This window comes from Marmota flaviventris, chromosome 6 (assembly GCF_047511675.1).
Source record: "Marmota flaviventris isolate mMarFla1 chromosome 6, mMarFla1.hap1, whole genome shotgun sequence".
NCBI lineage: Eukaryota > Metazoa > Chordata > Mammalia > Rodentia > Sciuridae > Marmota > Marmota flaviventris.
The window spans coordinates 14,728,901-14,742,958 of NC_092503.1; the positions used below are offsets into that span (position 1 = coordinate 14,728,901).

The 14,058-nt window shown below is 39.8% G+C and overlaps 1 protein-coding gene across 4 annotated transcripts in view; it reads left to right on the forward strand.

Moving 5' to 3' along the window:
* Rmnd1 (required for meiotic nuclear division 1 homolog) overlaps positions 1 to 14,058 on the forward strand; it is a 41,161-nt gene that overhangs the window by 1,038 nt on the left and 26,065 nt on the right. For 2 of the 4 annotated variants that reach the window (XR_011707694.1, XM_027939428.2), the window contains exons 2-3: positions 5,047 to 5,567; positions 12,647 to 12,755. Coding sequence is in view for 3 of the 4 variants with exons in the window: in XM_027939428.2 (XP_027795229.1) it covers positions 5,061 to 5,567; positions 12,647 to 12,755 (616 nt within the window). In the remaining variant the exon portion in view is untranslated. Of the gene's footprint in view, positions 1 to 2,243; positions 2,313 to 5,046; positions 5,568 to 12,646; positions 12,756 to 14,058 lie in introns of those variants that run through there. The other 2 variants (XM_071612911.1, XM_027939430.2) reach the window with 2 other exon arrangements.

Consider the following 14,058-nt stretch of genomic DNA (forward strand, 5'->3'; position numbering starts at 1 on the left):
TGAAGATCCAAAGGCCAAGATGAGGAGCAGAGCTGTAGGGCAAGAAATGTAGGAAATGTCAGAGGGGTGGTGAAGAGCCAGAAAATGTGGGTATTTGAAGACCATTTTAAGGGTTTGGAGCATTTATTGTAAAAGAAATGTGAAGCCATCATCAAATTTTGCACTGAGAAAAGATGTGGTCCTGCTTCTCAAAGGATCACTTTCATTGGTATGTGAGAAGAATCTATAGGAGGCCAAGGACAGAAGCTGGGAGACCAGGTAAGAGGCTCTTACTGGTTGCCATGTAGCTTGGTAGTAGAGCACTTGCCTAGAGTGTGTGAGGAGGCCCTGGGTTAAATTCTTAGCACTGAAGGGGGTTGGGAAGAGGCAATTAAAATAATATGTGGGAAAGATAGTAACTTAGACCAGATGGTAACAGTATCAGTGGTGAGAACTGCTTTGAATAAGGCCAGTTGGAATTACTGACAAACTGGGTATGGAGAATGAAGGGAGGAATCAAGGCCAACTCAAGGTTTTGGGTTTTAGCAAATGTAAGAATTGCTATTTGTGAATGGGGAAGACTGTGGGAAGATTTTAGAAGCTCAGTTTTGAACATGTTACATTTTGGTTGCTTATCAGAGTGGTTTAGAGTAAACAGTTGCTGTCCATTTATATTTAAATGATGTATAAAACTGCAAGAGTCGGATTGAGGAGAAAAGAAGCCTAGAGACTGAGCCCTGGTGCATTCCATTCTTGAGGGATGAAAAACCAGGAAAAAATAGAAGGTACAGTCATTGAGGAAGAAGGAAAACTGCCAGTGTAGAATTGTAGACACCAACCGAAGAAGGTGCTTTAAGGAGGGTGGAGTGACCAACTGCATCAAATGCTTGATATGTCAGGTAAAGTGAAGACTGGGAAATGAGCAAAGGATTTAGGAAGGTGAAGGTCTTTGACGACATTAACGGGTGAATTTGGATAAAGTGGTAGGGATGAAAGCCCAAATGGAGTGAGTTTGAAAGAAATCAGAGAAGAAGAATTGGAGACAATGAATAAAACTCCTTTTAGTGGAATAGGAAAGGAACTCAGAAAAAGTGTGCAAGGGGGAAAATGGGATCAGAAGAGAGTTAATTTTTTTTAAGTGGGAGAAATTATAGCACAGATATATAGAATGTTCTAGTGAAAGGGAAAATAAGGCATGGGAGAAGGGAGAAAAGTGGGAAAGGATGAGATTCTGTGTATTTGTGGTGGACTTGGCTCTGTCATAGAAAAGAAGGTCTTGGCTCTGTCATAGAAAAGGATGAGATTCTGTGTATTTGTGGAGGACTTGGCTCTGTCATAGAAAAGAAGCAGTGGGTAGGCAGGTCGATGATGGCTGCGGGTTTGTCTTGTGGAAGTTCCCTTTTGATCATTTCTATTTTATCAGTGAAAGAAGAAGTAAGTCATTATTGAGAATGAGAAAGAAGGGGGAGACTTGAAATTTTGAGGCGAGAGTGGAGAGTGGATTACAGTTGGGAGATGTAAGATTGTTGGGCAGCATGAAAGGACCCCCTGGAGTGGTCCTGGTTTTAGAGTGAGAGAGGACAGTGTGTTGTTTGGTCTAAGCACATTCGGCTGCAGGAGTGCAAGCACAAATTAGGTGAGTTACGTTTAATTAGTTGTGGTTATGTCACATGCATGTGGTGGGGGACACACTGGTTTCATAGGGTAGGAAAGAGATTATAATGTTAGGCTGTGGAACATATAAGCAGGTGTAGAGGAAGTGATGTCAGGGGAATGAGAAACAATGAAAAGGTGAGTGGGTCATCTAATTGTAGGTCCTGTTGGGTTGAGAGAATTGTTTGCCATGGGTAGTAGAAGGAATGAGCTGGGAAGATAGGCGGTAGTGTTTGAAGAGTCGACTGGGTGAAATTGGGAATGATACAAGGTTCCACTCAGAGATGGTAGCAGATTTAGAGAGCACTGTCCAAGAGAAATATGCATGGCACAAATCCTAAGCATTCTAGAAACTGCATTGACAATAGTAAAAATAAATGACAATTCAACAACTTATTTTATTTAGCCAACTATATCAAAAAGTATTATGTCAATAAGTAGACAATATAAAAATTATCGAGACATTTTCCTTTTTTAAAATGAAGTCTGAGTCTATACTAGCCTCATTTCAGGTACTTAGTAGACACATGTGCTGGCTGGGTGCCACTGAATAGATCAGAACATGTGATTGTGGGAGTGAACGGCTGGGTGAGAGTGGAAAACAAGGTCACCCAGGAAAAGAGGTCAGAGCTCAGAGGCCAGGGCATCAGAAGGCTCATTTTCACTGCTGACCTACACAGGTAACAGAAGCCACCAAGAGTTATAATGAGAATGTGCTTTTGTAATGTTAGGGTAAATTTTTAAATCTGGTATTTTTTTTATCTTTAGTTCATGCAATTCAAATTTCACTTACCTCTAATGCATTCTGGTTTTTAGCAATGCCTAAAATTTGTGTGTGTGTGTGTGTGTGTGTGTGACGGGGGGAATCTGTGTCTTTCTCAGCAAAGCTACAGAGAAAACATACTTCTCCTTTGTCCTGTAGCTTTTACATTTTTGTGGAGGTTTTCACATAGCTCCCATATTAAAACGGTTGTTAGAATGTGGAGGTAAAGAATGTGATCAGAGACAGTGAAAGAATCCAGTTCTGTGTACAGATTTCTAAAATGTTTTATAGTTTCTCCAAAATGTACTTATTATACTAGCAAGGATAGTACTAATTAAAGGTGAACTATATTACCTAATTTGAGGAAAACTAACAGAATAACAGCTTTTGAAGATATTTGAAAGCAGCAGGTTCTACCTCATAAACATCACTGTGATTCATAATTGTCCTTATTTTTCTTGAGGGAAGCAATACAGTGTAGTGACTTGCTAACCAATTAACTTCTCTGAACCTCAGTTTTCTCATCTGTAAAATGCTTCACTGGGTTATTATAAGGTAACATAGAGCACTTGGTATGTAGAAAGTAATGTCTTACTCTGTCTCAGTAACTCCTTTGCTTTTTTTACCAAAGACATTTTTCTGAAATACATCTGACCTGTGGATCTCAATTAAAAGTTCTGGTTTCCCTCTGTCCATAGAAACTCCATAGGATGGCCTGGCATGGTGGGGCACACCTATATTCCCAGCCTCCAGGGAGGCTGAGGCAGGAGGATTGCAAGTTCAAAGTCAGCTTCAGCAACTTAGTGAGGCCTAAGCAACTCAGTGAGGTCTCTAAAATATAAAAAAGGGCTAAGGATGTTGTTCAGTGGTTAAGTGCCCCTGGGTTCAATCCTCAGGTACCCTCCAAAGAAAAAAAGAAAAAGAAACTCCATAGGATCACCTAATAAATCCTCTTGGAATCTGGCTCCTGGCTCCTTTTCCATCCTTTTCTCATTCAGCTCCCTGCGCCCTCCCCTGAAGTTACACTCTATTTGTCAGATAAATAATACATTGTACCTGGTCTGTTTGATTTGCTGATCCCTCTGCCCTTTCAAGATCCAGTTCATATGTCACCATAATGAGTGTGCTACACTGCTTCTCATCCCACACACTCCCTTCTCCAGACCCCTTAGTGTTTACACATCACACTCTGTGTCCTGTGCTGGACTGTGAATTCTGAAGTCATGGGTTCATACTTGAATCTGTACCACCTAACTTTTTTTTTTTTTTTTTTAAACTGTTATTGATCCATAGGCTTACTTTTGAAAGAACATATATTTAGAGGCTGTCAGTGTGCTCAGTGGTACAGTGCTTATTTAGCATGTGCAAAAGCACTGGATTCCATCCTCAGCACTGGGGAAAAAAAAGAACACATATTTAATACTGTAGATAAGACAGGAAAATACTTACATCTGCAGTCTCTTTCCTTTGTTTGGACTCTGTACATCTGACATGTCTGACCCCCCTGTCAGGCCCAGCTCCAACCTAAAAAGCATCTTCTGTTTCAAGAAGCAGCTTCAGTTTTTCTGGGAGCCTCTCCCAGTTCTGCATGTAGAATTGAGCGAGTTCCTTGTGTGTTTCCTCGACATCTGGACTACAGCTCAGTGGTGGGGTTTATTCTATGAAATTATGGTGAGCAGATGAAAATGCCTGTCTCCTCCAGGAGAGGGGAGCACCTCTATGGCAGGGACACTCGTCCATTCATGGAGACATCCTTGGCCTCAGCCAGTTGCTTATCTCACCGTAAAGGTTGAATGAAAGTTTTTTTTGTTTGTTTGTTTTGGTTTTGGTACCAGGGATTAAACCCAGGGGCGCTTAACCACTGAGCCACATACCCAACCCCCCGCCTTTTTTTTTTTTTTTTTTTGGTTGTTGATGGAGGTTTATTTTATTTATTTGTACATAGTGCTGAGAATCAAACCCAGTGCCTCACACATGCTAGGCAAGTGCACTACCACTGAGCCACAATCCCAACCCATTTTCTGTTTTTTGTTGTTGTTTTTGTGGTGCTGGGGATCAACTTAGGGCCTTGTACAAGCAAAGCACTCTACCAACTAAGCTATATCCCACCACCCCCAACCCTTTTTAAAAAAAAAAAATTATTTACAGACATGGTCTCACTGAGTTGCTTATGGCCTCGCTAAATTGCAAGGCTGGCTTTGAACTCCCAATCCTTAGCCTCCCAAACCTCTGAGATTACAGGTATGCACCACTGCACCCAGCTTTTTTTTTTCTTTTTGTAAATGAATTTGTAAGTATGGATTCTTTTAAATGAAATGCTATTGAAGTAAACTAAGAAAATTGTGTGTGTGTGTGTGTTTTAGTAATTTTTTAATCTCATAATGTTCCATGTGTACTTATTTTCTCCAGTGCTAAGGGTTGAACCAGGGCCTTATTAGTGGCAGGAAGTGTTCTACCACTGAGCTATACTCCCAGCCATACACATGTGTATATTTTTTAAACTTGTTGTTCTATTATAATTAGGTTAAGATTTTCTGTTTCACAGATTTTAAAAGAAATAAGCTTATTTCATAGAGAAATTATACCTACATATAATTTTAAAACACTAAGGAAACAAAACCAACTTGAAATCTGAAATCTTTTTCTTTCAGCGTGGGATGTGGTAATGCCTGCCAGACTTCTCAAAGCCCTGGCCAGATCCCACAGTGTATTATCAAAAGTACATCAGTGCCGAAGACTTGTTCATCTAACGTTAAAACCGATCAAGGAACTTGAGGATACAATATGCAGCAACCCCTTGACAGTACACCAAAACTTGGATTCATTCTTTCCTGTTGTAGCAGCTGGTGGTTTGAATGAGCCCCAGATCCTGGAAATGAACTGGAAAATATCAGATACAACCAAACTCTGTCCATTAAATACTGTACATTGCCAGGATGAGAAAGCAGGTCTTCCATCCATGAAATCGTATCCTGCTCACAGGAAGGGGACCCACAAACCTAATCTATTGGGTTCTAAGTGGTTTATAAAAATATTAAAGAGGCATTGTTCATCTACTTCAACTGAAACAGTTGTTCCAAAGCAAGACTTTCCACAGATGAAGAGACCACTGAAAGCATCCAGGACCAGGCAGCCATCCCGGACCAACCTTCCAGTTCTGTCTGTGAGCGAGGTAAACGCAGTGTGGCTCTGGCACTTGTGTTTATCACTCATTGCTTATTCTCTAAACGAGCATGTGTTGCAATGCAGCCCTGCCCCTAATGCAAGAGAGCTAGCTACCAACTCAGAATTTCTTTTAAGATCTTTGAAGCCTAATTAATCCAAACAGACTCAAAATCTTAAAAGAATTAGTGATATCCATAATGACAAAATATAGGCAATAAAAGATAAAAATATAGTTTATGAAAGGATTAATTATTGGCCTAAGAAAAAGTTATTGGCCTTTGGAAAACAGCATTAATTCCAATCTGAGAATGGGACTACAAAAAGCACCTATTTTTTCAAAAAATTAATCTGGAAATTCTTCATCATATTTAAAAGGTGTAACTATGCAGACAGGTGGTGCAATGATGTGGCAAGGTGAACTCAAAAAGCAAGGAGCAAGAGGGTTTTCTCTTTTTTACCTTCTGAAGGTTCAAGAGGGTGTTTTACTCACTGCTAAGAGGTTTCTGGGAATTTTTTAGCAGCAATTTGCATTTCTCCTCTAAGTGATAAACAGTTAAGGTTAGGATTAGACACTTTTTTTGACCTTTGTGTTTTGTGTAATACCAAGAACTATGCCTTGTACTTAATGTTTGTTAATTTGGAAAGCATGGAAAAGAGGTAATGAAATCTTTAATTTCAATAGTCATCAACATTAAAAATAGAGCCGGGCATAGTGGCGGATGCCTGTAATCCCAGTGGCTCTGTAAACTGAGGCAGGAGGATCAAGAGTTCAAAGCCAGGGCTGGAGTTCTAACTCAGCAATAGTATGCTTTCCTAGCCCATGTGAGGCACTGGGTTTGATTCTCAGCACCACCCATGAATAAGTAAAGAAAATAAAGGTCTATCAACAAGTAATAAATATTAAAAAAAAAAAAAAAAGAGTTCAAAGCCAGCCTCAGCAAAAGTGAAGTGCTAAGCAACTCAGTGAGACCCTGTCTATAAATAGAATTCAAAATATGGGTGGGGATCTGGTTCAGTGGTCGAGTGCCCCTGAGTTCAATCCCCACTACCCTGCCCCTGCAAAAAAAAAAAAAAAACAGGAATATCGAGTTGGGCCTAGTAGCACAGGCCTATAGTCCTAGCTACTTGGGAGGTTGTGGCAGGAGGATCGACGGTCACTTGAGCCCAAGAGTTTGAGGCCAGCCTAGGCAATGTAGTAATACCTATTTCAAAAACTTAAAAAATGTAAATATTTAAAACCTGATTAGATCTTCTGAAGCTACTAAAAAGCAGGTTAGAATGTCTGTCTTCAAACTTTGGTTCTAAGCATGTTCAATTCTGAGCATGTTCAGTTTGTGTGTGTGTGTGTGTGTGTATTTTTACTATGCAGCTCACGGTCCCTTCATGACTAATCATCAGATTATGTCATTATGAGTTCATGAATGATTTTTGGTTTGGGTCCTGGGTTGTTTTCTCTATTTGTATTGTTTCTCTACACCCAAAATGTAAAGGACAGTCATGTGTGCAGAAGCTGCTCTCACACCCCTCTTCTTCCAAGAGCTTGGGTTGGTCTGGGAATTTGAGCATTCAGGGGACAGAGATGACACTAAGGATCAAAACCTGAATGGAAGATCCCAAAGGAAGGGCAACTCATTTTTTCTCTTGTCAGGTGTACCTCACAGTGCATGGAGTTTCTTGTGAAGAAGCTGATGCGGTTGAAGGTGTCGCCTTTTTTATCATTACTCATTGTGAACCCCCAAAGAGGCTCCGTTTCCTTAGGCTGTCCTTAGATTTAGAAGCCATTTTCCTGAATTCCATGTTTTATTTTTCTTTAGGATTTTCTTTTTCCTGTTTCTTTCCACAAAAGGATTTGAATTCTAAAAATTCAACACAGTTTCAAATGAGATAATAAAAACATTCAAATTTAAAAGCAGACATTTAATGTGAACAGAGACATTTTACCAGGGACTTAGTAAGAACAATCTATTTGAGCACTTAGTTTTGAGACATCCAGTAATTAAAATAGAGGCAATCATCGGGGGTTGTACATTTCTTTTAATCTGATTTATGGTTGCATGGAGGGAGGTAGATACAAATAGATGATGTCTTAATAGAAATGGTGTTTATTTTGTGGGTCTTTTCAGAGGCCACATTGTGTTATGTAATAGTGACTTCATTAGGAGTTTCGCAAAACCAGAGTGTGTTGCTTTTAAATTTTGAGTTTTCATTTAAGCCCATTTGATAAGGAAAATAAAGATAAAATATTATATTTCTAAGTGATCTGAAGTAGTATAAGTGTGGAGCTTTGTTTTCTGAGTATTTTACCTTTCACAGGAAGATTGTCTTCAGGCATGACTAAGTAGTCTGTTCCTAGGACATAAGGCTTACTTTTTTTCTGCCCCAAGTTGAGGGCTATTCCATTTTCCTGTGAATGTCATAGGACTGGTGACTTCTTTGTTACAGGGCAACCCTTTCCATCACCTTTGACTGAGACAGGGCAAGGCCTCTGCTTAATGTCAGGAAGCATGTCCGCTTCCTCTTGTTCCCACACCTGCTCTAGAGCAAGTATTTGGAATTGCCTGAGGTTTCAGTCACCCTCCAGATTGGAATTAAATCTCTACCTGGTCTCATTTATGGAAATCATAACCTGCTGTGATAGCTGAGTATGGCTTATAATTCAGCAGACGAGCAATGGCAGTGCTCCTTATACATGTCCTGTCTTTCAGGAGCAGAATGCCAGAGGGTGAGACTCACTGGCCTGAGCAGCATGGAGACTGGCATCAGAGGGAGAATGATGGAACACCCATTAGTGTTTTTCAGACTGACCTCATAGCATGTTATAAAATTAACTTTTTACAGAAAAAGGAATAGCGTAGAGAATACCGGAATGCATTTGCTATGATAAAGAAAAATGACTGGTTTATGAAGTTTCTGTGGCAGTTACTGGTTTTATCTACATATATGTATTGAGTATATAATCTGATTTCTCATTATAGGTTGTAGCCAAAAAGTTTATAAGATAAAGCATTTTTTAAGATTTATTTTTTGGTTGTCATTGGACACAATACCTTTATTTTATTTGTTTATTTTTATGTGGTGCTAAGGATCAAACCCAGGGCCTCACATGTGCTAGGCAGACACTCTACCCTTGAGCCACAACACCAGCCCACTAAAGCATTTACTAGTAATATAATTTATATCTGTATTTGTATCTGTATTTTGTAAATTTGATCTACATTCAGTGTGTAGCAATAAAAATGCATATTTTCCTTATTAAGTATAGTCTATTTATAGTCACAGTACTTTTTTTGGGGGGGGGGTGTACCGGGAATTGAACTCAGGGGCACTCAATCACTGAGCCACATCCCTAGCCCTATTTTGTATTTTATTAAGAGACAGGATCTCACTGAGTTGCTTAGTGCCTCGCTTTTGCTGAGGCTAGCTTTGAACTCAGGATCCTCCTGCCTCAGCTTCCCAAGCTGCTGGGATTACAGGTGTGTAACACCAGGCCTCACAGTACTTCTGACAACAAAATATGGGGCGTTTTTCCTCCATCAATGAATTCTCCAACTCTCTAGATGCTAGTAAGATGTCTTACAATTCATTTCAATTGTGACCCTGTATGGAGTTAGTAAGATTGAACTCAGTCTGTTAGAACTGCCTCCCACTTCAGACACCAGCCCCAAGTCCCAGATTATAAATCGGGTTCCCATGTCTACCTTCTTGAATTTGCAGTTTGCTAGAATGGCTCCAGAACTCAGGGGAACAATTTAGATACATTTACTAAGACTCATGAACATCCAGGTGAAGAGGTTCACTGAATTTGAGAGGAGGGCCTGAAAGTTCCAAGCTTCTATTCAAAGTTTGTTGTTTCTGGCAACCAGTCCCCCATCCTGAAGCTATCCCAGAGCCCACCAAGAATCACCTTATTAGAACAAAAGGTGTACCTATCCTTGAGAATCTTCAGGGGATTTGGAAGCTGTGTGCCAAAAACTCAAGGCAGATACCAAATATTACAACAACAAAAAAATGTTCCTATCACCCGGTATCCCTTAGGAAATTACCAGGGTTTAGGAGCTCTGTGCCAGGAGCCAAGGACAAAGACCAAATATAAGTTTATCCTAGAATAATAGTAAAATAGAAATAAGGTTGTGATCATATACTATTTTTTCTTCAGTAATAGTGTATGAATAAAAATTTTTTTCAGAGCATGTGGTGCTGTTAGTGTAAGAATCTTGTATAGATTTCTAGCCCCATCTGCTGGAACATGTCTTCTGTGGCCATAGAAACAAAACATACAGAAATACAGTGGTTCAATGTTTTAACATAGGCCTAAATTTGGGGCCTAAATCCAGTAACTATTTTGGGTTGATTTGGTCCATCTATTTAAGAACAAGTTACTTATCCCCAAGTTAAAATCCAAAATTTGCTTTACATACGTACATGTAACTAATGCTTAATAAATAAGGATTCACTGTAAAAAGCCAGGGAAAAAAGTTTCTCATTCAGTAACAGCACCTTTAATTAACAGTAGGAGATATGGCCAGGTGAAGTACACACACCAGTGATCCCAGCCACTTGGGAGGCTGAGGCAGGAGAATTGCAAGTTTGAGGCCAGCCTGGGCAACTTAGAGCAGGGTTGGAGGTGTGGCTGAATGGTAGAACGCCCAGTACCACAAAGAAAAAAGGTGCTGGTGGTGGGGTTTCAAAGACAAGGCACTCCATGGTTCTCTTTCCCTTTTCCAAATGGTCTTACATGAAAAATTGAAATTTGGAATCAAAACCAAAACAAATGTCAAAAAAGTCAAGTTTCAAAACTTGTGAATTGTCTTTTATTAGAAGGCCACAACTTAAGAGGAGTATGGTGAGCCCTGTTAATACCTGTGACATTGAAGAGCTCTTTGAGCCAAACTAAATAGAAGATACTGAGAAAAGAAAAGGTGACAATCTTCAGACTTAGAATGGCTATGGAAAAAGAGGTAATGTTAAAGATTTACTTGTAGTCTGGAGTTCAGAATGTACGTTCTCGTAGAAATAGTGATTGAATGACCACCACTCTTCCAAAGTTCAAAATAGCATGCATTTTAGCACATGTGGGCTGGGCCAGTTATAAAAATAAAGCAGATGTGAGACATTTGAGGTAAAGACTGTGTGGCTGTGACCTGGGCCCGCTACTCAGCCCTAGTCCATGGTGGCCGGATCTCCACTTAGGCAAAAGATGGTAGGGAAATGTGGATTTTGTGTGAAATCTCTCAATTCATTGTTGACTTGTGACTCCCATCTTAGAAATGCTGTGAAGATCAACCCGGGTGGCTGTCGGAGCTCACTGTGTCCAGCACAGTTACAGGCTAATCCTCGTGGACTGGCCTTGGACTGTTGTTATCTTCTGTCTTCTCCTTTTTGCGCCTCCCCCCTGCTCAATTGAAACCGATCTTATTATCAGTCGCAGTCAGAGAAGGCACCCACCCTAACATGCTGTGATTTTGTCCAGCAGGCCACATCAAATCTGCCAGGTCTCACCGAGTAGCGCTGTGCCTTACCTGATGGTTCTGACAGGACTCCCTTTCTCTCAGCCAGCTTAAGCTCCATGAAGCCAGGCAGGTCTAGGCCATGCCCATCCTATTCTTGCCCTCCAGTGACTACCTGGTCTCTGAAGCGTGTCTGTGTGTGGTGTGTGTGCGCTTGTGTTCTTCCACGTGTGGCTATGGGAAGTAGCTCACTGCAAGAGGGGGCTACCTCATCATTCTCCACTGATTTCAGCTCATCTGACTTAATGTTTTTTTCTAATTACTTGGTGTGCTTCTGAATAGATACTTTGTTGATTTTTTGACGTTTCAGTTTTTGTGGTTTCTCAAGTCTTCCATTTACTCCTGAGCTGCTTTTTAAGCCACTTGATTGTGTAACAGACTGAGGAGAAGACAAAGCAGGGTTAGCCCATTAATGGAGAAAGGGTAGGAATTAAGTAACAGGAGCCAGAGGAAGGAAGGACTTCACAGACTGCTTCTCCAGAATTTCAGAGTGGGAATGCCTAGGAGTTGAGTTGAGGAAGTCCTAGGAAGAACTGTTCATTTAGTGACTCTTAAACTTCTTTTGACCAACTATAGTTCAATAAATATTGAACAGTCCTGAGAAATACATATTTATCAGCTTTTTTAAACTTTAAAATAACCCTATAAAGTAGGCATTATTATTCTTGATTTTTAAAAAAATTTCAATCATATTTTTGTCTGAATTCTTATGCTGATAGCTTTCAAACTTTCCTGACCTCTTCTCTGGTGAGAAATATATTCACCATTTTATATACATAGTGACATACATAAGTAGACACATATGTGACAGAAAACTTCATATAGTAACATTTGCTCTTACAATGAGTAATGCACCATGATATTTTGTATTTTATTCTTTTTTTATATTTTATTAGACTTTTTTTTTTTTTTTTTTAAGCTGGCTTAGGTCAACTAAACTGACATCTGCATATGACAGATGAAGCTGCTTACCTCATGGTGGCTGGGAAGCAAAGAGAGAGAAAGAAGAGGGGCCAGTGTCCCTTTCAAGGTCACATCCCAGTGACCTAACTTCCTCCCGCTAGTTTGGACAATCACTGCAAATTGCTTACCATGTATATGTGGTATGGACACACAGGTATCCACATGTCTGTACAGACAGGACCCCCAGCAAAGCACTGACGGACAGGACATGTTCTCAGAGTTGCAGATTTTTTTGTTTACTATTAGCCAGAATAAAGATATTATAATTCTTTTGTGGATTTTAAGGACATCAAATACTAATGTTGTGAAAGAGTCAGAAACTCTGGGTTGGAAAGCTGCTCAGGCTGCTTCAGACACTGCCAGTTGGAGCACTGCTTCCCTTTCAGGATCATTATTCCATCTTTTTGGCTAGCAGAAGCAAATGCTTCTGTCAATGAGCTGATAGTTGTCTCTCTAACTTCTTTGTCTTCATACTTATCCCTTCTCTGGTATGAACTTTTGAGATGTTTGAAGAAAACTTGAGTTCTGGCTTTGCCAAATGAGGTCCCCTAAGTTAGGGACATAGTAGCCATCACGGATGTTTTGAGCCTCTTGGTAACCCACCTTGTGCTCACAGAACCTGATGCACTGCACAGCATTTGCCACAGCAGACGAGTACCATCTGGGAAATCTGTCTCAAGAGCTGGTCGCCCATGGATACATTGAAGTAACAAGCTTGCCTAGAGGTACTTCTGCTTGAACCTGGGGCCAAGTATGTTAAAATGTATTAGAAAATAATTTTCCTGTGATATTGTCCTAAGTTTGCATTTGTTAGCATTTCACTTTCTGTTGAAAGGATTGTAATCATAAAAGTGGTGTCAGATGTCTTTATAAAGAAATTAATTGTGTTTATAGATCATTTGGTTCTCAGATTAAATTTATTCATAAGATCACTATTACTTGGGAAGATCAAAGGCTGTGTGTGGTAGTCATCTGTCTTTCGCTATAACAAATACTCGAGATATATCAACATAATAAGAGAAAAGGCTTATTTTGGCCCATACTTCAGAGGTTTTAGTCTGTGGTCAGTTGGCCCATTGCTTTTGGACCTGTGATGAGACACCACATCATGGTGGGATCATGTGGAATCAGCTGCTCACTTGTGACAGCTGGTACTTCTTGAAACAGGAAAGGTGAGAAGAAAAGAGAGGAAGAAGAAGGGCCGGTATCCTTTTCAAGAGCCTACCTGCAGTGACCTAACCTCCTCCCATCAGGCCATCTCCTAAGGTTCTAACACTTCTAATAATATCATGGTCTGAGGACCAAACCTTTGGTGGATGCTTACCCAAATCAAAGCCCCATGCTACTTCTTTTTTGTCACATTAAAAAGTTATTTTAGCATTATAAAACCATGAAATTGGTGGAAGGGCCTTTTTAAAAAATTCACCAGTCCATTAGTGAGACCCTTGCCTCAATTAAAAAAAAAAAAAAATTAGAAAAGGGGCTGAGGATATAGCTCAATGGTAAAGCATCCACTGATCCACCAGTACCAAAACCAAGTAAATAAATTACCAGTCCAATACTTCAACAAAATTAGTTAAAATATAATATAGTATAAGAAAGAAGAAAATTAACAAGTGAGGATTTTAGGATAGTTTCAGGTAGGATTCTTGAGAAGATATCCTGTTTTACATTTAAAAATGAATAACTTAGAACATTTTAATGGGAGAAAATTTTACAGTAATTCTCAAGATAGTCCACTACTGAGAAAACTTGAGTTTCCTTCAGAGTAGCAAAAATATCAGGGTTGAAAACTTTTCTGCTACAGAGAAAATTCTTTGTTAAAGACTCATAGATGACATAAAAAACAGTTGAATGTCTTGCTTTTTCAGCTTTGGTGACCTCAACAGAGTGTTTGTGCTGTTGGATGACAAAAAGAATTAGAATAACAGAGCCATGTCCAGAGCCCCTAAGATGAAAAGTTGCTTAGGGGTATTCATGGTGGGCACTGAAGGCTGTCGGCAGTGTGGCTCTGGGCATTGCAGAGTT